The following is a 26,440-nucleotide window of genomic DNA, read 5'->3' on the forward strand; positions in this document are numbered from 1 at the left end:
TACACCAAAAGACTGAAAAGCAATTATAGAAACAGGGAATTGGCAGTGGAAGATAATCAAGCTGGTAATGGAAAGAGAGGTTGAGCACACTTATCTGTTTATATGGTTCCCTGCTTTGATGATCATTTTAGAAAGAAGTATAAAAGGGATATCACAAATTTTCAGCATTTATGCACTTCGTTTATCTTCTGAGATATTTTAAGGGCACCTTCAAACCCATTCAACTGAAATATAAAACAATTGTATAGCATATTTTTGTATCTCCTTTCCTTGTCCTATTTTTAGCATTTCCTTGTAAATTAAACTAGAGTATATGAAAAATAGATTTATTAAGATCGGTCTCCCATAAACGTCCCCTCATTGCTCTTTTCTGATACTCAGGGTCTTAATTTGGAATTCAATAGTGCTTATCAGGCAACTGTGGAAGTGGCAGCTGATTACATTTAGGGGTTTAGAGCCCTCCCCAGACTGTGTGGCATGTGCCTTAGAGATCAATTCAGTTCCATTTAAAGCCAAACATATGTTGACTAAATGAGGCAGGGCTACTGGAGACTTCATAAAAAGAAGATGGGGAAATTCAATTCTTAGCAATATTTCTTCTTCCCTCTCTCACTATGGGCATAAAATGATTGGAAGTAAGATTTCAGAGGCCACAGAGAGTTACACTTTGGATTAAAGACTTCTTAATGAAGCTGAACTATATGTTGCAAAGAATCAGAATCCAGTTCATGCATGTAAGGAAAATTTTGAAAGACTTTATTCACACTTTCTCCACATTTTATAATTTCTACTCAGTGCAGGAATAATCGATCATTTTGCCTCATTCAGCATTTTTTCATTGTATGCATCCATTTTATGGAAGCAAGTTATTATTTTTTTTTTCTAGACTCATAGAGTATAACCTCAACAGCTTCAGGCCACAGTGCAAAAATAAATCACCAATTTTCAAATCTTTATGCATGTATTCATTCATATTTTCATTCAGAAATTTAAATTTCCATTCAGCAAATATGTGCTTTACTAAATAAATATAGCCTGATGACACTAGTAAAAGAATAAAATTATCAATAAACTTATCTATGATTAAATTGTTGGCATTGAGAACTCATTTTTACATAATGATTTTAACAAGCTATGAAAACAAAGTAATGAGATAATTTAAAAATAAGTCATGGTGAGTAATATTCTCTAGTAAGATATTTAATCATGGATATGTAATTAGGCTGTCAACTTTTTAAATAAACATAATATATATCAAAGTATAGATTTAAAATAGAATATATAAATACAAACACATGTATACCTAATTTTGAGCCTTCTTGCTTTTAAAAGGAAAATTAATAGTGGAGAAATAAAATATAAAATCAGTAAAATATTAATGTTTGCATTAGAATGTGCAATTGTCTTTACCCATTTATCATCTCACTAATCTGGTTAAAAAGTATGTGTTTGTGAAACAAATTGATAATTACATTTACAAGAACATCCCTAATAGTATTATAGTTGACATATGTAACCTACTTCTCTCATTGAGGTAGAGATTTGTAGAAACAACCAGGCCAGCCACGTCTCTCTTAAAATATTTTTTTTTATTAATGTGACTTAAATTTGGGTTGCAAAGCTTCAAAGTTTAAAATAAAGTATAAACAATCCCAATTATTGTTTTAACAGATCCAGAGGAAAAAATTAAGGATGGTTTCTTGTTGTTTATACTGTTATCTGGAGGAAAGTAGGACAACTGGACATGGAAATGAGAATGTTAATAAGATATCAATGAGGGGCGCCTGGGTGGCTCAGTGGGTTAAAGCCTCTGCCTTCTGCTCAGGTCATGATCTCTGGGTCCTGGGATGGAGCCCCGCCTCAGGTTCTCTGCTTAGCAGGGAGGCTGCTTCCTCCTCTCTCTCTGCCTGTCTCTCTGTCTACTTGAGATCTCTGTCAAATAAATAAATAAAATATTTTTTTAAAAAATCAATGAAAGGGATGCCTTCAAAGTGTTACACCTTTTCCTGTTCAGAATATTATTCATTGAACATTCAATTTATCCATACTGGTATACCAAATACCTTTCTTACCTTTCTTTTTTTTTTTTTTTTTTTTTTTTTTTAAGATTTTTTTTATTTATTTGAGAGAGAGAGGAGGAGCCAGGAGCAGAGGGAGAAACAGGATCCCCACTGAGCAGTGAGCCTGAAGTGGGGCTTGATCCCAGGACTCTGGGATCATGACCTGAGCCAAAGGCAGATGCTTAACCAACCTAGTCACCCAGGTGCCTCCCATATAGATTTCTTTTTTTATTTTTAACTGACTCTCAGTATACACTAAGACATAATCTTCTTTATCCCCATTAGACAGTAAAAGAAACTAAGGCTCAGAAAGAGTCATTTAGTTGCTTGAGGTTGAAAATTAGCGTAAAGAAAATGGCTAAATTCTAGATCAAACCAAGGTCATAAGATTCCAGAGCTTATGACTAAGCCACCATTCAAACATAAACAAGCATATTTTATCTTCATAATTTGTAGACTCAGTTTCTGTTTTGCAAATCAATAGAGTCACCATTAGCGAAGCAACTTCCCAATTTAAAAAAAAAGTATTTCTTTGAAATCATACTTTAAAAAATTGCTTTATGTTATGTCAATTCTGTTACTAGGGTTCATTCTGATCTTTGAGGTATATTGCTCATTTAACATAAGTTAATTCACTTAATGTTTAGCAGATACTACTGATTTCCCACTTTATGCCAAACATGTAAATTTCATGTTTCAGTTGGTAAACTGTATATTCATTTTTTTTTCAAGATTTTATTTATCTATTTGACAAAGAGAGATCACAAGTAGGCAGAGATACAGGCAGAGAAGGAGGGAGAGGAGGAAGCAGGCTTCCTGCTGAGCAGAGAGCCTGATGTGGGGCTCGATCCCAGGACCCTAGGATCATGACCCAGGCGCTCCTAGGTATTAAATTTTCTTAACTGGGTAAGTAAGACTCACTTTTAGATATTAAGATATAATGTCAAATACAGCATCAAAACTTCAATATAGTCTAGTTCAAAGTTTCTTTTATCTCCCAGTTCTGGTACAAAACTTAGCCTAACAGCTTTTAAGATAGAGGAGAGTAGAAATGTTGCCTTTGACTCATTTTCTACCCATTTCCTTTCTATCTTGCTGTAACTATAGTGTCCAAGGAGAGGCAAACAGAAAAATTCTATCACTGCTGTATTTTTCTTTTGGCTGCTTGTCCTATATGGCAGTTGTCACTCAATTTTCCAGTGTGCATTGGTCAAAAAGAAGGCCATGCTCTTTTCCCACATGGAGAAAATGCAGGCTGTTTCTACTGCCATCCTCTCTCCTGGCCCCTAACTACCAACAAGGGAAGTTCTAGACTAACTTCTGACTTTAAATTTATTATACCGGATGTGAACATAAGTCTTTATTTGTACTGCTATATGCCCACAAACATTAAGAAACTAAAGTCACCACCTCCTTTGAAGTTATTCACTATATTTCAGTTTTGTCTGGTATTTTTTAAAAAGCTGATCATGAAATCAAATTATCTGGTTTTGACCAGCATTTCTTATTATAAAATGGAATAAAATAGAATAGATAAAAATTCAGAGTTGAATAGAATAGAAAAGAACAGAACCAAATAAGGGTATTTAATTTAGCTACACACACACACATGAGTTGAAAGAAAATATAAAAGCTCTTGCATTAATCCCATGGAAGCACTACCCCTTGTGATTCTTTAGTGTAAAAGAATTTCAGGTGAGGAGTGATTGATGGCCTTCCTTTAAGGCCACTCATATGAATTATTGTATTGGAGTTTCCCTCACTTGGGGTGCTAGATGGCACCGTCTTCCCCTCTCCCACTTGAAAATCCTCTTCCTCAAGGACATTATGCATTTTTTTAAGAAAAAAACTAATCCTCTTTACATATATATATATATATATATATATATATACACACATACACACATATGTATATATATGTATATTGCTGGAAATAGGTGATGGGTATTAGTAATTACTGCACCAATTTTAATACTTTTTTAGCAAGTGTTGTATGTCTACATGTGGTATCTCTTTTTATAGTGTAATGGTGCTTATCAATACTCTCAGATTCAGGGCTACAACCTATTTTTAAAACTGTAAGAATAATTCCTTTCAAGTGACATTACATTTTATCATTATAAATTGAGAAAGTCCATATGGAGATTAATACAGTTCAGTTCTGAAACAACTTCAACATGAACTGTATCTCCTTGAATACAATATAATAGTTTATGATTAATACCCATAATAGCTTTCAAAATATAGGTTTCCTTATTTTTATCAAGAGCTTTTGCTTCCCCATTATAATTATCCTTGTACAACATAGGGGAAGAAACACCAAGCTTCTCCATACCGAACCACTATCTCTCTTCTCAGGGAAGCCAAATTCCACGTGGCCTTCAATGGAGATCCTCATACTGGCATGTAGCTATCCCTCCCAAGTCATAGTTAGAAATCACGTTGAAGGAGCAAAGCCCACTTGCCCTGAGCAAAACCCTGCAAGATCAAACAGTTCAAGGAAAGAGCAGCATTCACTTTCCTCCAACAATGAATATTTCCTGTAGGCCTATTTTTGCATCACTCAAATTCTGGAAACCAACAGTGCCTCTAGATACATTCAGTTCCTTCCTTGTCCAGCCTCTTCATTTGCCTTCTGATTCTTCACTTGCAATCACATGCTTGACTCCAACCCTGATTTACTTGTTTGGAGCTCCATCTTTAAGCTCCTCACAAATTACTGCTGATGCAGGGTTTCCTTTTCTTTGTGACTACTTTTCCCCACCCGACCCATGTGTTCACTGTTTCCAGCCTGGTCCAGCTTTGGTCCTGCCCAGAGGCAACTTCCACATTTCTCTATAGTATAGGTTTGGATGTATCATTTGGATGGTGAAATCAATAAATGTTTTCATGCTTCTGTAACATTCCAATGTATGTTTGTATGTTCATTTGGGGTGGACAAGTTTATTGAAGAGACTAACAGAGATGTTGAGGGAGAGGTGTATCCTAAACCTCTTAGCCATCTCTTGGAACTGCTCTGTGCTCTGCTACAAAGATGTCTAAGGTTTTCTCCACACTTTTCTCAAGTCATGTCTCTGGCTTTGACACTGCTTTTGCGGAGGTATTCTGAGCAACTAAATGTATATAGTCTTACCTGATATTAAATCTAGCTCAACCATGCACTGCTGTAGAAGGCTGATGTGTAAAGAGGTAGAAAAGGGATGGATATTATAGGTTTATTTATGTGTCTCTCTTCACCCTATAGATAAATATTTTCTCTCCATAGAGCCCTGCAAGGAAGACTATTTTCAGTGTAAGAATGGAGAGTGTGTTCCTCTGGTGAATCTCTGTGATGGTCTTCTACACTGTAAGGATGGTTCAGATGAAGCCCATTGCGGTATGTTCTATTTTGAGAACACTTTTCTCACTTTAGCCTTTACATTTGGAGTCTACAAATGTAAAAAGAAAGATTAGGAATGTGTTTATCAGGATGTGTTTTGGTGCTCTTGGGTATGATCATTCCCCAGTGATTTCATCTTCTCCAATGCCATTCTGGTTAGGAGAAAAGTTAACGTGCAGACCCCTGTTTTTGTTTATTTGTCTACTAACATTTGACTACATTTAGTAATTTTAAGTCTAGGACAACCCACATTGACATAGAAAGCATAAAACACCACAGAGAGTCAGTGGCCGGCACCAGGTGTTCTAGCACTGCCCTTAGGGACTATGATGCCCTGCCCACTGCCTGCAAAAGGAGACAGACACCCTCATGTTTACTTGGAACTATGTTAGACTTGCTCTTTTGCATTCTTGGTTTTCTGTACCTATTCTTCCTGCTTTGTTGAGTCTGTAATCTAGCCCAATTCTAGATCTCTATAATGGGATGAGCAATGGCTACTTCTTGCTTTTATTTCTAAACAAATGTTTAATGCTACTTATTATGTGTCCCACGCTATAACTGAGCACTGTAAAGCAATCTTAACATAAGAATTAGCTCTTTTTAGCCATGAGAAACCTGAGGCTTGGAGAAGTTAAGTGGCTGCCAAAGATCACATACCTAGTAAGGGCTAGAGTTGCCTTTTCAACTTAAGTCTGTCTGATTCTAAAGTCAATGCTCTTATTTTTCTCAGAATAGGAAAAAAAAACTGTAAACAATAACATTAATTACAGAATTACAGTAGGTGTTTGTGGTGAAGCTATCATTGCTCATATTTCACCTGTTTGATAAACTCACTCAACTTGACCCAGTCCCTACCTGGCCACTCATAACCTTTATACTGTATCCAACATGCTTGTAGGATGGCGGGGAAGAAGATGGAAACCAATCAACAACAACAACAACAACAACAACAACAACAACAACAACAACAAAAAAGCAAAGCCAAAGAAAATAGCTTCTAGGGAAGGAAGTAGAGAAAAAAAAATGCTTGAAGTTGTTTCTGAACTTGAATTTTCCTTCTTTTAGAAATTAAGCTAGTAAGACATGCTCCTCACCAATAACTTTATTTTCTGTTTATTTGCTGTATTGATATGCAATAAACTTCCATATCTCTGCCTTTTCCATTTTTATAGTTCTATGAAAGAGCAATGTTAAGTCTGTCAAATTTGTATTTTTCGATTTAGGGCTTCTAACATACTCTTAAGAAAAATTATCATCAATCTCTAAACTCTAAATGTTAAGAATATTACATATGTACTTTACTATTTTTTTTTTCTTGTGAGAGAGAAAGCAGCAAGGAAAGAGGAGGGGCAAAGGGAGGGCGAGAGAGAGAAACTTAAGCAGGCTCCACCCCCAGTGCAGAGCCTGGCAGGTTCCATCTCAGGACCCTGAGATCATGACCTGAGCTGAAATCAATAGTCGGATGCTTAAACAACTGTGCCACCCATGCATCCCAACACGTGTTGTTTAGAGCCCATGATTTACTTTTGACAACTTAGGTCAAAATGACCCTCTGTGCGATCAAATCTCTTTAGTGCGTCTTTTCAACGGCACACTGAACAACAATGGTTTGGTGCAGTTCAGAATCCTGAGTACGTGGCATGGAGCTTGTGCTGACAATTGGACCACCCAGATTTCAAATGACGTCTGTCAGCTTCTAGGACTAGGGTAAGTAATTCTACTCAGCTCTGTTATAAGAGATTCTCAAACTTTTTTATCAGTATTGAATTGGGTTTATTAAGACATTTTTTTAAATTTATGGCAGTTATGAATTTAGAAAATACATGTGAGCAAAAGGAAGAAAATAAAAATCTTGAGTAATACCATTTTCAAAAAACATTTCAAAAACAACCACTGTTAATAACCTTTATATAAATATGATATAAATGTAAGTATATAAAAATAATGTCTTATAAAATCATACAAAATGTTATATTATGCTGTTTTATAGCTGACTTACACAACATTTCTCATACCATTACATATTTTCTATAGATTATCAAAGAAAATGAAATATTCTATATCATACTATATCACCAGATATATACCATATATATATGTAAGTATATATATATGTAATATATCAATATATATATATATATATATATATATATATATAATATATCACTAACCACACAGGCCCTTAGAGAACATGCAATTGCTGTATCTTTGCAACATTTCCACAATAATTTCTTTGGAAAATCTGTAGCAGGATAATTACTGTGAAAAAAGGTATACAAAATTTCAAGATTTTTTTGAAGTTGCATAATGAAAGTGATAATTAAATATTAATGATGCACCTAAAATTTATTATAGTTCCAGCCTGTCATAATATATTACATCAAAAATACAAGTTCAACATTTTCATTTTTTTTACTTTCCCACCAATCTCAAAAGTAATGAGCTTTAAAATAGAAGGAAATCATAGTGATAATCTTCTTTTAAGTTGTATAATCAACTCTAATTTAGCATTCTGGTCCTTTGGTATTCATGATTTGGGAGATTTAACCATATTAGATCATGGATGGTTATTTTATCACTTATAGTACTATATTATTTGCTAGTCTGTCCTGTCATATTAAACAATAAAATCTATAAATATAGAAACTATGACTATTTTATCCATTACTGAATGCTAATATTCAAACTTATGATTGTCTCAATATATAGATATTAAAAAACATATTTAAAGCAATAAATTATTCATTACATATAAATATATGTGCATATAAAATAGAAATAACTAGCTATTTAAATGGCCAAAGTTGTTCAACTATAAATCATTATCATTTTCCTTCTGTCCTGATGGGGAGTGATTTTCTAATCCATCCTAAAAATTTCATATAAAGTGAAAAATTCAACATCCACACATACCCACAGCATTTGACAATTATCTCAACTGTTCCTAGTTCATCAAAATCAAAGGTAATTGATTGCTTTCTTTATAAGGGGCCCTTCTTTCTAGCTAATAATCATATAGTCTTCATACTATAAACAGATTTTCAAAATTTATTTCAAAATGTTTATTTTTTTTAACCCAAGACATATTTCCCACTAGAAATAACCATAGGTCTTGATGTAATCTATAATGGCTTGATGTAATCTATAATCTATAATGGCTATTTAATTTCTAGTAGACTGGAAGAGGTTCATTGTATATTAATACCAATCTAGTGCCTAACCACCACATATAGGTATTTTACCATAGGAAAATATGCTGAGTTCCCATTCAGAGTATCAGAAGTGCCCCATAATTTCTTGCAGTTTGAAATGAAAGTTCTCAATTTCCTTTACTTCCTAAAATGCTGTTCATTCAGAATGTGAACTCTCCAGCTTTAAGCCTCATTCAAGTGATGTCAACCTCATCAGGAAATCAAATTCCTTAAAGAGCAAAGGGAGGATGTGAGCTTTATCACCCTTTATGTAAATAATCCTCATTTTGATTTATATGCATTAAATGGAGACTTCCTGTACTTTATATATTAGTTTCTATAATACATTATAGCTTGCATTCTAACAAAAATTCTTTCAACATGAGAAACTTTGAGACATAAAGAGGCTTGGAGGAAGGTGAGCTGTAGAGGGAATAATGTTTTTTTGATGAAGGGTCGACAAATCGTTGAAACTGAAAGTTGTTTATTTATCCTCACTTCAAGAAAAGCACAGGATAAGTGACATTGATTCCAGATTCCTACTTTAATGTTGATTTTAGTTCAATAGTAAGTTCACACAAGTGAGCCCCTACGAAGTCATTTGCTTTCACTACTGAATTTGTCAGTTATTCTTAGGAATTGTTTTATAGACTCAGGAATTTAGTAAAGATTAAGCTAAGGCGATTGGTAACTTGAGCTTGTTTCCACAAGTGATGAATCCACATACTCTGGATGATGGAGCTTGTGTTCCAATTCACCATCTATCTAGGCATCATTGTATGGTTATAGACACAGGAGGTTCTTTTTTTCATTCTGGTTGTGAATCTTAACTGAAGAGTTTCCTGAAGAACATATGGGGTCAAGATGAATCATTTATAGAGACCAAAATATCAATATTTTCACTGATAGAAATTTTTAAAATTTGAATAAAATATGTTAGCAATTCCTACAATTGCATGAAAAGGAATATTAAAAAGGAAAATATCTTTATTACTTTTTAACAGTTGCGAATAAAAATGTATTATTTTGATGACTTCTGGATCAGAAATTTAAGCATTAGCAAAGATATTGTGTCTGTCCCATGGATGGGTAAAACATGGTTTTGCTTTAAATATGGTGGGAACAGACACATAAAAAGATAATGACAATGTAACATGATAAACACAATGTCCTAAAGGAGACCCACTCACTATGGGCATGTCAGGGAAGGCATTCTAGAAAACAGGTTGAGCTGAGTGAATGACAGGCAATCCCACACAACTGTGTACTATCTATTTACATGTTTCTCCTAGACAGATTTTATACTCTCTAGTTCACTGACCTCATTTGCTATGAATCACAGTCCTTCCAGCAGGAGACAGGGACAAAAAACTAGATTTTTTAGTGTGTATCAAGCAAATCCCACTGCCTTAGATACAATATTTTTGATGAAGGTCAGGCACTTGCTTTCTTCAGAAATGAGTCAGGTAATCTCTGCAAAGACTTTAATCTTTGGGCCTACACTTATTAAATAGTCTCTGTAGTGCTCTAGTAATTGAAAGAAAGTTATAGCCTTAATGAGAATGTGTCTAGACTGGCTCATGGTAACCGAAAGAAAACTTAGTGAGTTTAAAATGATGTGTTTGGTACAGTGGAAAGTAATTTAGGAGTCAATTTATTAAAAAGGCACTGTAGTCTCTCAAGATTATTTATGCAGATAGGGTACAAAATGCAATTCCCCAAAGACTCTAGTAAATCATGTGAGGCAGATTTCATCAGCCTTCCCTCCTTTAAATGAAACATTTTCATTCTCTGCCATTTATAGCATGCATAAGTAAAAAAGTACTTTAAATAACACTTTCATGTCCCTGATCAAAGTATGAAAGAAAACATTTTACAGCAGTGCAAGGATAAATGTTAAAGAAATTTAGGGTAGTGATTTTTAAAACATTTCCTAGGAAAGCACCCTACCTCATTATTAACCCAATACATGAACTATGTGGTTGACTTGCCTTGCTAAGCCATTTAAAAACTACAAGTCATCAAGTCTGAACAGCTTCACAGAATTTAGGAAATATTAATGTCTTAAAGATAGAGTTGAATATACATGCCCCTATTAGGCTGCTTATGAAGAGCTGCTGTTAATTTTTAAATCCTATAATAGTACTATGCAAGATACCTTCAGTTCAAATGTGAAAAGCCTCAGGTTGAGTCTCTCATTCCCAATCCAAAATAAGAAATGGAATTACTTCTTCCATTTCAGAGGTGTTTTGAAACTGCAGGGGTGTTGGGGGTAAAATGTTGTTTTTATTAGCCTTCCAAATAATCAGAGCATTAATGATGTAATATCCTCTATAGGCACCACCACAGATTTGTATCCACAATTAAACACTGGGTCCTGGAAAACTGAAAATACAGCCTGTGTTCCATAGTAGTTTTAAAAATCGGTAGATAAGAAGTTTTTCTGCTCTTGTCCATACTTCCTGTTATTGTCCCCAAATTTTCAACTATGTAGGAAAAGCTTTAACACAAAACAACAACAAAGATAAGGTACAGGAATTAGTAGAAAAATTTAACTACTAACTTCTACTTTAAATAATTTGTTTTGGTATTTGCTAACTTTACAAAGAAATAAATACTATTTTCTATTATTTTTAATTTCTAACTTGAAAGTGTAGCACCAAAGGAAAATTTTTATCATACTTTTAGCTACTTTCCTAGGGTGAGATGGGGTAGGGGCAGGTTGTGGGCAAGGTGGTGGGAAAAATTGAATTTTGCTTGGTTTAATTGACCAAGCAAAAATGTTCATCATTTACCCAATATACAAACTATAACTCTGATATTTTCCCTATTTTAAAATTAGAAATGAATTAACTAAAAATAAGTAAGGAGAAAACAATTACAGCAAAGCATAATAATTATATAACTTTCTAAGGTTCGTATTTAGTAAGTTTATTATTCACCATATTATGAAAAGTGCCGTAGCTAGAACATTCTGTCTGCTATGGGTAAGGGAGTGAAAGCAGGTGCACCACTGACTAGTAATTAAAGAGTTTGGTCAGCAGCCCCTAAACCTGGTTATAGTTAGAATCACCTTGTCTTTTACCCAGACATTTGGATTCAGTGTGGCCCATGGTTTTTGACGTTGGATTCTTAGGACCAAACTAGCAGCATCTACAAGCCTGGAATGCATGTACAGAAATGCAAATTCTGGAGTTCCACTGGAGACCTGATCTTGAGCAAGTCTAGGGTAGAGTTGGCAAACTGTGTTTGTGAAAGAGCCTTTCAGGTGATCCCGATGCTAAAGCGTGAGAACCGCGGTCTAGGGTAGGCTTCCTTAACCTACTCTTGCATGCCATGGTCACTTTTGGCAGTCTGCTGAAATTTACCAACCTCTTCTTAGATTTGCATATTTAAGAGTAAAAAATAAAACATGCATGATTACAAAGGAAATTAACTTCCTTAAAAAATAACTATCAACGGGCACCTAAAGGCCCAATTGGTTAAGCATCAAGCTCTTGATTTTAGCTGAGGGTCGTGAGATCAAGCCCTGCAAGAGATTCCCAATGCCAAGCATGGAGCCTGCTTGAGATTTTCTCTCTCTCCCTCTGCCCCCAGCCCTGGTAATTCACGGACACTCTCTCTTTCAAAAATAAATAAATAAATAAAAATTTAAAAATAACTAGCAAAATATTATAATATCATATAGTGATATGTATTTATTTAGGTTTTGGATAAGATATGTTGGAGGTTCTAATAATTACTGTAAGACAAAAATTAGCATAAATTCTATTTTTAGATGTACGCATCTACTGTAATGTTTGCTTTGGCGACAAAATTATAGGTGTTATTATTAGTGTGACTGATCATAGTGACTATCAGTCACCTACATTTGTATAAGAAAGGAAGATACATTTCAATTAAAAGTTAGCAAACGTTAATATGTAACTATTTCTTATCTAATTACAAACCCCTTACTTATTATCACAGACAAATAGCTTCACAGACCCCAGACCTAGGCTAGTGTGAGGCCAAGAGATCTTGGGTCTTTGCAGAGTCCCAGGTGATTTTGGTGGGGTAATCTTGTCATCTCAATGGAACCCATGAACTTTTGTCTACTTGTTTCGGTAGAAAACAGAGAACTTGTATAAAGTATCTCTAAAGTTTGGCAGTTTGATTTCAACTAGTATCAAAAGCAAAAATAAAGTAAAATGAAACAGAAAATCAAACTTTTCTTTCTTTCTTTTTTTTTTAATTTTTTTTAAAGACTATATTTGACAGACAGATATAACAAGTAGGTGGAGAGGCAGGCAGAGAGGAGGAAGCAGGCTCCCCGCTTAGCAGAGAGTCAGATACAGGGGCTCCATTCGGGGCTTGATCCCAGAGTCTCAATCCCAGGGTCCTGGGATCATGAATTGAGCTGAAGGCAGAGGCTATAGCCCACTGAGCCACCCAGGCACCCCTCTTTTCTTTTCTTTTTTTTTTTTTTATTGAAACCAGCTTGAGGACCATCTCTGACTTAATCCAGGGGACTCCTTTAATTTGTCATTCTGACACCAGTCTATTTTGGCTTCTCTAAAAAAAAAAAAAAAAAAAACTTTCTTGTCCAGTAGCTCAAAATAAATGTAAAGAGCTTAAAGAAATCTCTATAGGAAGGACGTCATTAAAAAGGAAAAAAAAAAATCTGTTGCTTGGTTTCACCAACCACACCCTGGAATTTTTGCTTTCTTTGCAAAATACATTCCTGATATCTCTCACTAAGAATTTGAAAACAAATTATTGGGAATTAAGAGACTCTTTTATATGAAATATCATATTCATATTGATACAATTCAGGAGGAATTATCACTGTCTTTAATTCTTATTTTGACTTCTACTCTAATGGATATTTTGTAACCCCAGAGAGATTTATGTGGCAAGGAAACTGTTGAGACTATAATCATACATATAAAGGAGTAAGAAAATATCTTTCATGTATGGCACAACTGTGAATCATCTACCAATAAATTTTCTACAAAATATAGCTATTTGGTCTATAATAGTCTGGTACAGACTTTTTTTTTTTTTAAACTCAAAAACTTTTATTTACTCAATCCATTACATATAAACCAATATCCTTTATCATTTCCTTAGATCCTGGTTTTTGAGGAGTTTTTTGTTTGTTTGTTTGTTTTATTTAAATTCAACTTAATTAACAAAAAAGTGCAGACAGCCAAATGCAGAAAAATGAAACTGGACTACTTTCTCACACCATGCACAAAATTAAAGTCAAAATAGATGAATGACCTAAATGTGAGACAGAAATCCATCAAAATCCTAGAGGAGAATTTCTTTGACCTCAGCCGCAGCAAATTCTTGCTAGATGCGCCTCCAAAGGCAAGGGAAACAAAGGCAAAAATGAACTACTGGGACTTCAAGATAAAATCTTTTGCACAGCAAAGGAAACAATCAATGAAACTGAAAGGGAACCTATGGACTGGGAGAAGATAATTTGCGAATGACATATCAGATAAAGGACTAGAATCCTCAGATCATGTTATTTGTGAGGAATTTTCTATATTCTAAAACAGAACTAGTTGAGAACAGGAGAAAACTTTTGCCCTGTGAAATGAATAACAGAAGTTTTCTTGTTCATTTTATTTCCTGTCTAAAAATTATTTCCAATCCCTCAACCTGCAAATAATGCTATATATTCTATGAGACCGGGAGCCATTTTGAATAAAATTGATAAGAGCGAATAGAATATCCTCTCTGTCCCTTTCTTTAATTTTCCTTCTTCCTCTTTCCCTTATTCTCATTCTTCCTGATTTTTTGCTTCCTTCCTCCCTCTCCTATCCCTTTCTTCTTTTCTCATTTCCTTTCATTTTCTTCCTTTCTTTATAACCTTACCTTTTCAAAAAGAAATTGAGGTGAATAACAAAAGGTATATGCAATAATATTAATAGAATAGTAGCTGAAAATAAGGTCTGAGGAAATAAAGAGGCAAATTTATAAGACGTATAGGAACAAAACAATTACTAGTATTTGTGCCTGAGGTTCCTGGAAACCTGTGCAAAAAGGAAACCATTAAAAATTGCGTCACTTTAATTATGAGATAGGATAAATGCTCCCAGTTCCATAGGAGAGACAGACACTACATTCTTTTTTTTTTTTTTCTTTTAAGATTTTACTTACTTATTTCAAAGAGATTGAGTTCATGAGCAGGAGGAGAACAGAGTGAGAAGGAGAAGCAAACTCCCCACTGAGCGGGGAGCCTGAAGTGGGGTTCAATCCCAGGACCCTGGAATCATGACCTGAGCTGAAGGCAGATGCTTAATTGACTGAGCCTCTCAGGTGCCCCGGAGACACTAAATTCTAAAGGAAATTTTCCATGCATGTCCTTTTAAAGTAGTAATGCATTGAACAAATACGCGCACTGATGCATCCCAATGTTTATAGCAGCATTATCGACAATAGCCAAATTATGGAAAGAGCCCAAATGTCCAACAACTGATGAATGGATAAAGAAGAGGTAGCACATATATACAATGGAACATTACCCAGCCATAAAAAAATGAAATCCTGCTATTTGCAATGACATGGATAGAGCTAGAGAGTACTATGCGAAGCAAAATAAACCAATTAAGGAAAGACAAAAACCATATGATTTCACTTATGTGTGGAATTTAAGGAACACAACAAATGAATGCGGGCCAGGAAAAAGACAGGCAAACCAAGAAGCCGACTCCTAACTATAGAGAACAAACTGAGGGCTGCTGGGAGGGACGAAGGTGGGAGAGATGGGTTAAATGGGGGATGAGGATTAAGGAGGGCACTTATTGTGATGAGCACTGGGTGTTATATGTAAGTGATGAATCTATGTAAGTGATGAACCTGAAACCAATATTACACTGTATGTTAACTAACTGGAATTTATTTATTTATGATCTTATTTATTTAGTTGACAGAGAGAGAGATCCCAAGTAGGCAGAGTGGCTGGCAAAGGGAGAGGAAGAAGGAGTTTCTCTATGGAGCAGGGATCCTGATGCGGGACTCGATCCCAGGACCCTGAGACCACAATTTAAACCGAAGGCCCACGCCTAAGCACTGAGCCACACAGGTGCCCCAACTAACTGGAATTTAAATAAAAACTTGGAAAAAAAACATATGCACTGAAAAAACCTCATAGTAAATGTAGAGGTGTATGTCATATGCCTCTGATCTAAAAATAAATAAACTCCAACAGCAGTTACGAAAATATAATTCCAAATGAGTCCAAGATATAGTACAGGGATTAAGACCACAGTCTCCAAGATGTTCACCATAAGGATCCTGTTTCTGACAATCTTCCCTAAGTATTATTTCTCTCAGCCACATTTGAGGTAGGAAATGCCAGAAATTTGTTTCCTTCCTAAGACCACACCACCTGTGGGATAGCACAGAACAGCTACCAGACTGACCCATTCGTTTCTTTCTTCTTCTTAATACAGTAGCTTGCGCAAATGAGGAGAACTGATTAGGTGAAAATAATTTTTTCTATTGGCATTTTTCCCCTTCTGTGTATCACAAGATCTTAGGAGTTGAGGTCAGAAAATCTAAAAATAATTCAGCTTCCCTATTTGCTAAGCTGTGGTAGTGTTGGGGACTGCTAGGTGTGTTGTGATAAATGTGGTCAAGGAATAAAGCAATTTTAGCTGAAAGGTGTCCAATACAGTCATGCCGTTTACCCAACTGCCCACATGCCCTGACTCTGAGTAGGGTGTTTTGCCATCCTTTGCCTGAAATCCCTTTCATTCTCCTTTCCCCTGCCTATTCAAACGCCCTCCCCACCTTCTGCCCTGCCAAATCAATCCCTTGATTTCCCACCAGTCTGTAAAAGAAGGTCCATCCTTCTCTAAAACCCTTTTCAGACTAATCCCACCTGGCCCCATTCATGGCTTAAACCTTGTGGGGTGTGAAATGAGCCGGAGGCCTGACTGCAGCATTTGCAACATTTGTTATTATTCTGTTTAGCTTTAGTGTGTCCAACAGCTTAACAGGTCCCTACCTAAGCTCTTGCTTCCGGGAGGAATTCTTATCAGGGCAAATACAGTCTGAGGAGCAAGACAAAAAATAGGAAACCCAAGCAGGCCTGAGGAAAGACACAGATTTAATACTGTATAAGACCCTCCAGGATAGCTTTCTTATGCTCCCTAGAATCCATCTCTGCGTGTGTTTTTATATTCCATATAGGACCTTAAAAATAATGATTGATGGTGGGTTGCATTTATAGGCTTCTTTTCCAACATAGAATAAGGTTTTCCTGAAGCCAGGGGAGCCCTCTGAGGAGGCATAACCTATACAAATGGTAATAAAGGTTTAGAAAGAGGTAGTCGGGAGGCATTAGTGTGTCACAAGGTAATACCATACCGGCATGTTTCTATGTGATACCGTATTTCTACAGATTCCAAACAGCTGTGCTAATATGTGGTAGAGCTATCTAAATCTGCAGAGCTCAAATGTTTAGGCTTTAAAAAATGCAAACTCTCAGCCAGAATCTTGACAGAGTGCCTCTATAAACATTAAAAATGAATTTTGTTGCAAGAAAAGGAAACCGAGGCAGGGAGCGATTCAGTGACACACTTTAACTGCAGAACTTAATATAGCTTATTCTTTCTCAATTCAATTTTTCAGTCATTCTGAGATTTTGTTTTTCAAAAATAAATGGTGATAATAAAAGGTTGCTAACCTTTCATGTTGCCAAGAACATCTGAAATATATTTTATTGTCTCCATCATTTCTTCAAAACAAGAAGTAGTTGATTATAAACTTGTGTTCTATTTACTGTGGCTACAAACTGGAATAAATTGTGTTCAGTCCAGAAAAGGATGTGTTGACTTTGGCAGGACTTTAAATGCAAGTAGTCGGTCCCAAATTAAATTCCAAATTCTAGCATCTAGCACTGACACTTGGAAATGTTGTATGACCTGATGGCTCTAGACATCGTTCTTGGGCTACTGACATCAGTATGTACAACACAAAATTAATTTCATGAATACTTAATAATTTTCTTTCCAAAAGAACATTTCAGTTATTCTGTATTCTATATTCTGTATTCTATATTCCAAAGAATAAACCTGTAGTATTAACTGCAGTCTGTTTCCTCATGTGGATTTGAGACTTAACATGAGGAGACGAAAAGAAGACAATCTCAGAATACAGACTTCATGTCCTTTTCTTTTCCATGTGCATGTATAATCTTTATTTTTTTTCCCTCTGCCAGATAGTGAGAACATCAAATGGAATAACACTGGACAATTCAAGGGTAGAAGTATTAACATTTACTAAATATTCTTTATCTTTAAAGCTTTGCCTCTAGTCTTTTTTTTTTTCCTCCTAGAATAGGCTTATGTTAAAAATTTACCTGCCAATCCCGTCATAGGATGCCAGTGCTAAGTGTGTAATAAACAGATACTTGATTTTTTAAAATGTATTTATAAATAACATTTCAATATTTTTTCAATTTAGTTATGTCCACATTGTGTTTTGAATTTCTAGAGATATTAACGCAACTTCTCATGACATGTATTAAAAGAGCTAGTGGGACTGCCTGGCTGGCTCAGTCAATAGAGCATACAACTCTTGATCTCGGGGTGATGAGTTAAGTGTAGAACTTACTTATTTAAAAAAAAGCAGAGGGTGGGGAACCTGGGTGCCTCAGTTGGGTAAGCGGGTGAGCTGCTGCCTTCTGCTAGCTCAGGGGGGTCTCTGTTTCTCCCTCTCCCTTCCCCCACTCTCTCTTTCAAATACAATTAAAAAAAGGAGGGGGAGAGAGATCATCAAGGGATAGAATATAAAACATGTATAGATAATGGAAAAGTGTTAAAACCACATCTATGTATGAGATATATATAAATACGTTTTTTAAAGATTTTACTTATTGGGGCACCTGGGTGGCTCAGTGGGTTAAAAGCCTCTGCCTTCGGCTCAGGTCATGATCTCAGGGTCCTCGGATCGAGCCCCTCATCGGGCTCTCTGCTTGCCAGGGAGCCTGCTTCCCCCTCTCTCTCTGCCTGCCTCTCTGCCTACTTGTGATCTCTGTCTGTCAAATAAATAAATAAAATCTTATTTTTTTTTTAACTTATTTATTTGAGAAAGAGAGAGTACAGGTATGACCCGCAGTGGGATAGCAGAGAATAACACTGTTTTATTATTTTATTATTATTCCTTACTTGTTTTATTATTGTTCCTTACTTGTTTCAAGGGGGAGTTTTACAGACTGTTAGAAAAGGCAGCGGGGCCTGATTGCTTAGGAGGTGGGGCATTTCCTTATAAGTTTAGCAGGTCCTATTTTCCAGGGTAAAGTAAGCTAGCCAAAGCTGGGTTGGAAGATTGTCTATTAAGATTCCTTGACAGTGAGGCCTTTCCTGTGTGGGCTGACAGGTTTAGATCTGTGAAGTGGGCTGGGCTATTGCTGTGGTCTCCATTTTGTGGGCCCTGACATATGAATTCACTTTATCAGTACCTTAAACCAAATTGCCTATCAAATAACTCCAAGTCATGTTGGAAGCCAAAAAGCAGACCCCTGAATGAGTGAAAAATAGACATTATATTTGGCTTTGACAGGGGTTGCTAGACTTGGCAACCATCAAAATCACCCTGAATGTGTTAACAGACAGATGGCTGGGCCCCAGCCCCAGGATTTTTGATGTGGGGGTAAGGGTAGTGGGGAGGGGGTCTGGAGTGCAGCTGGGCAATTTGCATTTCTAATATATTCTCTGGAGGCTCATGCTGCTTGCCTGAAGAACATACTGTGGAAATCCTTGAGTCAGGAACATAGAGAACTACCTAGAAGAATATCCAACACAGGTAGGAATTCAGCAGAATAATGATACTGAGATTTATTTATTGATTTATTGATTTATTTATTTATTTGGTGTATTGAGAATATTGTTGCAGGAGTTTTCTGCCTTTATTGCCCATTGTTCTTGGTCACACCACTTAGAAGAATGGAGAGATAGACCAGACCAAGAGTGGTGGCAGGCAGCCAAGCAGAGTCTGTTGAGCAATAATATAAAGCTTTGAGGGGGGCAGAGGGTTGCCCTGACCCAGAGCATTCCTGGTTTCTACACTCTCCACTGCTTTTTGGTTTTTATGACTATTTTGTGTTCTGAACTATCACAAATATATTTTAGATAAATACTTAAATAAGATGATGCTTCTGCTTACCTGGAGGGAATGCCTTAATCTTTAAAAATTAACTGAACAGCACTCATTCTTCCTTTAGCAAATTCATTTCAGGTGTTATTAAATGAATAGTCAATGATTTGTGTGCTAGATTTACTTTTATCTGTTTACAAAGTTAAAATGCAAGATGCTGAATTCCAGGGCATTAAATATAGGCTCCATTGTTCCAGTTCTGTGTTCAGTGGATAAAAGTTATCAGACAAACCCTTCCAGTGTTTTTAGGATATTGTCTCATCTGAAAGAGACTGGAAATACTCTAAACTTAGTTCTTTTCTTCTTATTGATCATAATAGCTATAAATGTTCCTTGAAAATTCCCTATACCCAGATGGAAAAGGGTCAGTGTTGGGTATAGTGTGGGGAAGACACTGGAGCTTCTTTTGAATAGGCAATGGGTAGACCCTTTCTGTTATTGCAAAAGATAAAATATCATCTCCCTGCTAAACAGTAGAAGTTTGCAGCAATCAGGATGTTTCCAACCTAAAAGCATAGTTTTATATGTGAGGATTAAAATCTGAAATAAATGAAAGGTAGGAAACAAGATCAGGAACTGAGACGCTAAGTTTCCAGCTAAGCCTAGGGAAGAGAGTCAGGATAACAGAGAAAATTCTTTAATTATGGTTCACAGTTGAGAGCATGGGTGTAACATGTTTTCAGGGATAAGAAGGATTAGTAACTTAATAATGTCTTTTGTCACATGGAGATTGTCTGTTTCTCCATCCCATCCTGGCCCTTGTGTTGACCCTTGGAGGTCCAGGCTACTTAATCTCTTTTTAGAGTAATCCCAAAGCTTCTGGCTTTACATTAGGGCTAGTTAGACCTTGAATTGAATGAAATAGCAAGAACAAAGAAACATTTGGAAAAGCAAACACTGAAGATATTCTTTTTCTAGCTTGTTCTTAGGCTACATGCATTTTTTAAGAGATGATTACACTCGACAGGAAAAAGGTTTGATAAATTATGGTGCAGAAATTCTGTGAGGTTGTCATTAAAATTGATCATTATGGAAATTATTGAATAACACAGAAGAGTCAAATGAAAAAAATAAGATACCCAAGTAATATATATGCACTGATTTTAACGTTGTTAAGTAATATATGTGTGCAAACAACCAGAGATTTACACAAAAATTAAAATTACATTTCATGTCATTATGGACAATTCCACTGATTTGTACCATCTCTTAGATAGCAAAACATTTGAAGTTTTATATTAAAATGTTAGTCTTTTTGTATGGAATCCCATAATTTTCTTCAATCTCTACAACATTAAAGAACTAGAAATTTATGTTTTGGGTCTTTGTGCTTTTGTTTTGTCTCTACGTGTCTTTCCCTAGGAGTGGAAACTCATCAGTGGCAGTCTTCTCTACTGGAAGTGGACCATTTGTAAAATTAAGCACAGCACCTAATGGCAGCTTACTACTAACACCAAGGTAAGTCCCAAAATCTGGTCTTGGACTAATCGTACATGGGCTGGAAAGAAGATGGATTTTGAAACTTGTCAGATTTTAATGTCACCATATAAGCTTGAAAGTTATATATATATTTATTTTATTATTCAGGTAATCTCATATAGTACCTGATTGATCATATCCAGTAACACTGACTAACCCTCATGTATATTGTAATACAGTCAAATGAAATATTGCATATATATAATTGGGCAGCTCACTGACAGAGAGTCAATAAATTTTACCTCTATGTCTTTTCTATCCTTACCTTCAGATTCATAAACAAGTAAACCCCCAAAGAAAATAATTGTGAGAATTGAGATAAGTAAATCCACTGTTGGTATGACTAAAGAGGGTGACACATATTAACTATCAACAGAAGAGAAGAGAAAGGGAGGAAAAGTCATAGTATTTAGCAAATAATACATAAACATAAAGTGAAGGAGACCAGGCTTCTAGTTGTGCCTGCATATTCTCTTTTGCTCTTTAAAATTAGGTTCATTTTTATAGCGTCTACTAATGTTTAAAAAGAACATTAAAAAGAACAATTCTTCCTGTATTCAAGATAGGTTTTAACTTACATTATGTCATTTCTCCTGTTTGGCCATTAATGATATTTTTTGCTGAAATGGGCTTTTGAATTTTACAGTTCTATTAAAGGCCAGCTGTGGTGGCAGGGGGGCTGAGGGGAGACGGAAACTTCAAGAAGCCGCCGTGACTACTGACAAAGATTTAAGACGTCATTGCTGGTGCATTAGCTTGCAGTTCTTTGAAAAACATACTTAATGGTGAAAATGAAATTATGTAATTATTCAACTATTCATGAAAAGTTATCATATCTGTGAACTCAACCAGTAAAATGAATTGATAAAGGAGTATTTTTAGTGCCAAGGACTTTGCAATTGAATGTTTCATATGAATGTTTGCTGGGCCTTGACTGATATTATTAGTCTCACAGGGGGTGAAGCAGAGCATTTTCAAGTGAGAAAGCAGATTTCTAGATTTCCTTCTATATGCATGTCTAAACTTCCATTAACATTATAGATCTTGAACAGTTTGCACACTGAAAATTTATTTGTACCTTCTAGACATTTAAGAATAAGAAAAAAGAACAAAAGAAAAATATTTTTTTAATACTATCTCAGTTATGCACATGTTTCAGAGCAGAGGTTCACTATGCCATGCTTATCAACAAAATGCCAGTATCACTGATGTCCCTATTGTCTGTATGCTTATGTTACTCAAAAGAGTCCTATGACTGAGTATTGCTCTACTCTAAGGCAGAGGGAACAGAAGCATGCTGTCCATAAGTGACTTGGACAAGTTTTCAAAGCCTGGGCAACCCCACATCCCTCTGCTTTTCCACTCTACCTCACAATCTTCTAAATTCCCCAACGCAACAGCTCAGGTTAAATAGCACTTATGGAAAGGAGAAAGAAAGAAAGAAAGAGCATAGCCTTTCAACAACAACAAAAGGCCATGTTGTTGGGCATGTATTGGGAGAAAAAATAGTTCGTTTTGTCAATACTGTGGCTATAAACCCATCCATTTATATCACAATAGTGCCCCATAAGTCTGAGAGAAAAACACAGGATCATGGCATTGTCTTTCTTCATGTCCAGAGGGCTAAGTTAGCTCAGATTCCAGGGCCAAAGGCCAGGACCGGAATTCCTATTTCCGTCCAAACTCTCTAAATACCTGGACAAAGTGTGGATTCACGGCTCTTTCTGACCAGAGACTAAGCAATTTACTTCTCTACACTGAGACAATGCATTTGTGTTTGTGCATGAGAAGTCCGACTACCTGAAATGCGTGGAGAATGAATGCGAAGCTCAGTTCTGTTTTCCAGTTAACTTAATAGTTACTTTAATTTTAAAGTTTATTGAACTTTTTATTTATTATTTATTAAACTTTTAAACTATGCTTGCTGTAAACAATTTCATCAGTTTTGCACACCACAGAGTATTAGGCATCATTTACTGTCTAAGAACGCTGAGCCGTTTGAATATGGACTTTCATTGATGAGTAGTATCGATATAGAAGGAGTTTGGATGAACTTGAAAGTATGTTGGAAAGCCTCCTAGAAACTCCTTTTCTCCCAACTGTGAGTTTAAACAGAAGAGGAGTCTATTGAGGCTTCTTCTTTAGGGAATTATGAATATATAATGATAAACCCGTATCTAGGTAGATATACATGCATCACTTTGCTTATTAATAAAACATAAATATATTTTCATATATTTCAATTGAAATTACTTCTATTTTAAAGGGTCTGTCAATTGGACAATATGAATGCAAGTGTTTTCACGTAAACTTGTCATGTATGTTCCAGAAACACTGAATTGTTTTGATAGTACTTGATCTCATATGGATTTGGGGTCTTGTTTCGTATTTTTTGTTTTGGTTTTCCCTAAAATCTCAAGCACCTAAATAATATGCACAACAGATGCAATTAAATTTTAAAATAGAAATCATTACAATTACGAGTTTGCTTCGATGTGACCAGTATTTGCTCTAGCCACCTCAGGAAGTGTGGGCAAATACTTTAATTCCTTGTATTCTACTGATCTCTAGTGGTCAGAGAGTAGAACACATTTTTAAACTGTTGGCCTTTGTTTAAAATAGAATTCTTAGCTCTGAAAAAGAGTTGGTATCCCAATATTTGAACAGGTAGTGAGTTTTTAAATTATGTATGCCTACACTTTGTATTTTCCTGTTTATATGTTTATTTCCCTTGAAGGCAAGACCAGGGATCGATTCTTGAGTTTTCTGAGTGGAGTACACAGCGTCACACACGGTGAAGGGCCCTGAATTCTTGTCTGATTAGCCATACTGAGACATATTCTGTATTATACAATGATGCTATCTGAGGTTGGTCCAAGCAAGCTAATAATAACTATCACCTATCGAATGTTCCTTGGGCATATGGCACAATAATAACTCCAGTGCAAACATTTCTTTTACTTCTCACAAATTTCAGTAAGTAAGTAGTATTGCCCCCATTTTATGGATGATAAAACTGAGTCTCAGGGACATTGAACAACTTATCCCCAAATCACTTGAAATGTAAATGGTAGAGATAAGGGTTCAAATTCAGTTCTACTGGATCTTAAACTCCAGGACGATTTTCCTGCTGTGCCTATCAGCCTCCCCACGTTTCATTTACAATACTTACATTTGAAGGTAAATTCTACTAAAAAAAAAAAATATATATATATATATATATATATATATATATATATATATATATATTGTACACTATGTTCTGTTTTAAGATGCCAGGTGCACAATTTCTGAAATATAATTGCTCTTCTATTACAGTGAACAGTGTTTCCAGGATTCATTGATCCTGTTACAGTGTAACGGTAAATGTAAGTCACCATTTTGTCATTTTTCTTTCCTTTCAGCCTTCCCTTTAAAATTCTGAATAAGCCGAAGTTTTTTTGTAGCGATGCACTCCGTTTTCATGATCCAGGGACATCCACCTCCACCCAAATAAAATAGATGCTCTTTCTTCAATTATTTTAATAGTATGCGGAAACAAACTGGCGGCCCAAGAAGTCAACCCGAAGATTGTTGGAGGACATAACGCCAAAGAAGGAGCCTGGCCCTGGGTGGTTGCCCTTTACTATAATGGCCAACTGCTCTGTGGTGCTTCTCTCCTCAGCAACGACTGGCTAGTGTCTGCGGCCCACTGTGTGTATGGGTGAGTGTGACGTCACAGTGTCCCCTCCCAAGTGAGAGGATGGCAGCAGACACCGTGTGTCCTGTTTCATGCCGCCTCACAAAATCTTCCTCTTGGGGAAATGTTCCTGCTCTTTTTGACACCATAGAGTATCAATCATTTTCCCTTTAAAATCATACATAAAAAGTGAGAAAGTTAAATGAAAAATCATTCCTCATGAGCTACTTGCATCAAGTATAGTGTTTCCTACATACATAAAAATTGAAATTCTTACCTACACAAAGTGAGCATTTTTATAGGTGTAAAATTCATATTTAACATATAAGTTGCACTGGTTATATTAATCAGGCCAATATTTAGTGTCAGAAATTGCCTGTATCAAAAAAGCGTGTTTAAGTAGCCCTCAAGTTATAAATAAACTGTGCTCCAGAAGTTCATGTGTGAAGACTTTATTACTAACTAGTATAGAAATGCTTCCTTCTCAAGTCAGATCTACTTAGATGCTACCCATAAGCAAAATTTAGAATATCAGACCATATCTGACTATTTTTTCATTACATAATAAGACAAAAACACATGCTGAATTCTGGGATCTATCTTCTCCTTCTAGAAGCAGACATACCCAAAGCAGTGATACAGGAGAAAATAGAGCGGGTGAGGGACAGGGAGAAAAGGCTAGGGGGGAATAAATATTCTTGGGCCCAAGAACATGTCGATTTTCTGCTTTTGCCTAAAAGAAGGCACCTTTCTAGGTAATCCCATCCTAACACTTCTAAATCGGGCCAGAAAAAAAAGGAGCTTCCTCATAGAAGATTCGTAAGCCCTGACCTAGAGCAGTTTCCTACCCTAAGAAGCGTTCAGAGAATGATCTGAGCTATAAGGATTAGAATGAACCTTTCCGTGGCCGGTTCGTGGCACCCAGGAATCTCTGAGGAAAGACCCACGCATGCTCAGGAATGGAAGACATATCTGTAGTTTATCCGATCCAAAAGTTAACTCCCTACCAACACAGACATTGAAAGTTTTTGGTTGGGTGGGGACCAATTGTCAGATGCAGAAGGTTGACCGTTGTCTGGGAGGTGGGGATGAGGGGCAGAAGGAATGAGCATTGAACCATGGGTCCCATCGCACCAGAGTGAGGGCAGACCCAAAGTCAGAACCTGAAGAATCTGAATGAGGACCCATAACCAGATCCCAGCCATCACCTGGACTCCACAAGGGCTACCCACGATACTGCCTGTCCAAACCCAAATCTTTCTGAATCTAGGCATCATACCCTCTATCTGAGTAAACTATAGCGTCTCCCGTACTTAAACTGCTTCTTGGTGACTTTTCTACCACTTGATAACTACTCTTTGATCTGTCTTCAATCACACCACAACCAGTGTCTATCGCAGTCAATTTTCTCATCCCCTGATAAACATGACTTAATTTCGCCTATTCATGCTCTATGTCTTGGTATGCCACTGGTGGTTAACTTAAACCCCATTTT

General features: G+C 36.1%; 1 protein-coding gene across 1 annotated transcript in view; it reads left to right on the forward strand.

Moving 5' to 3' along the window:
* TMPRSS15 (transmembrane serine protease 15) overlaps positions 1 to 26,440 on the forward strand; it is a gene marked incomplete at both ends in the record, with an annotated part of 122,046 nt that overhangs the window by 69,782 nt on the left and 25,824 nt on the right. The window contains 5 exons of the mRNA XM_082746920.1: positions 5,326 to 5,436; positions 7,014 to 7,146; positions 21,150 to 21,245; positions 24,585 to 24,634; positions 24,795 to 24,969. Of these exons, the coding sequence (XP_082603046.1) occupies positions 5,326 to 5,436; positions 7,014 to 7,146; positions 21,150 to 21,245; positions 24,585 to 24,634; positions 24,795 to 24,969 (565 nt within the window). The remainder of the gene's footprint in view (positions 1 to 5,325; positions 5,437 to 7,013; positions 7,147 to 21,149; positions 21,246 to 24,584; positions 24,635 to 24,794; positions 24,970 to 26,440) is intronic.

Source organism: Mustela nivalis (genome assembly GCF_964662115.1).
Source record: "Mustela nivalis genome assembly, chromosome: 1".
Classification (NCBI taxonomy): domain Eukaryota; kingdom Metazoa; phylum Chordata; class Mammalia; order Carnivora; family Mustelidae; genus Mustela; species Mustela nivalis.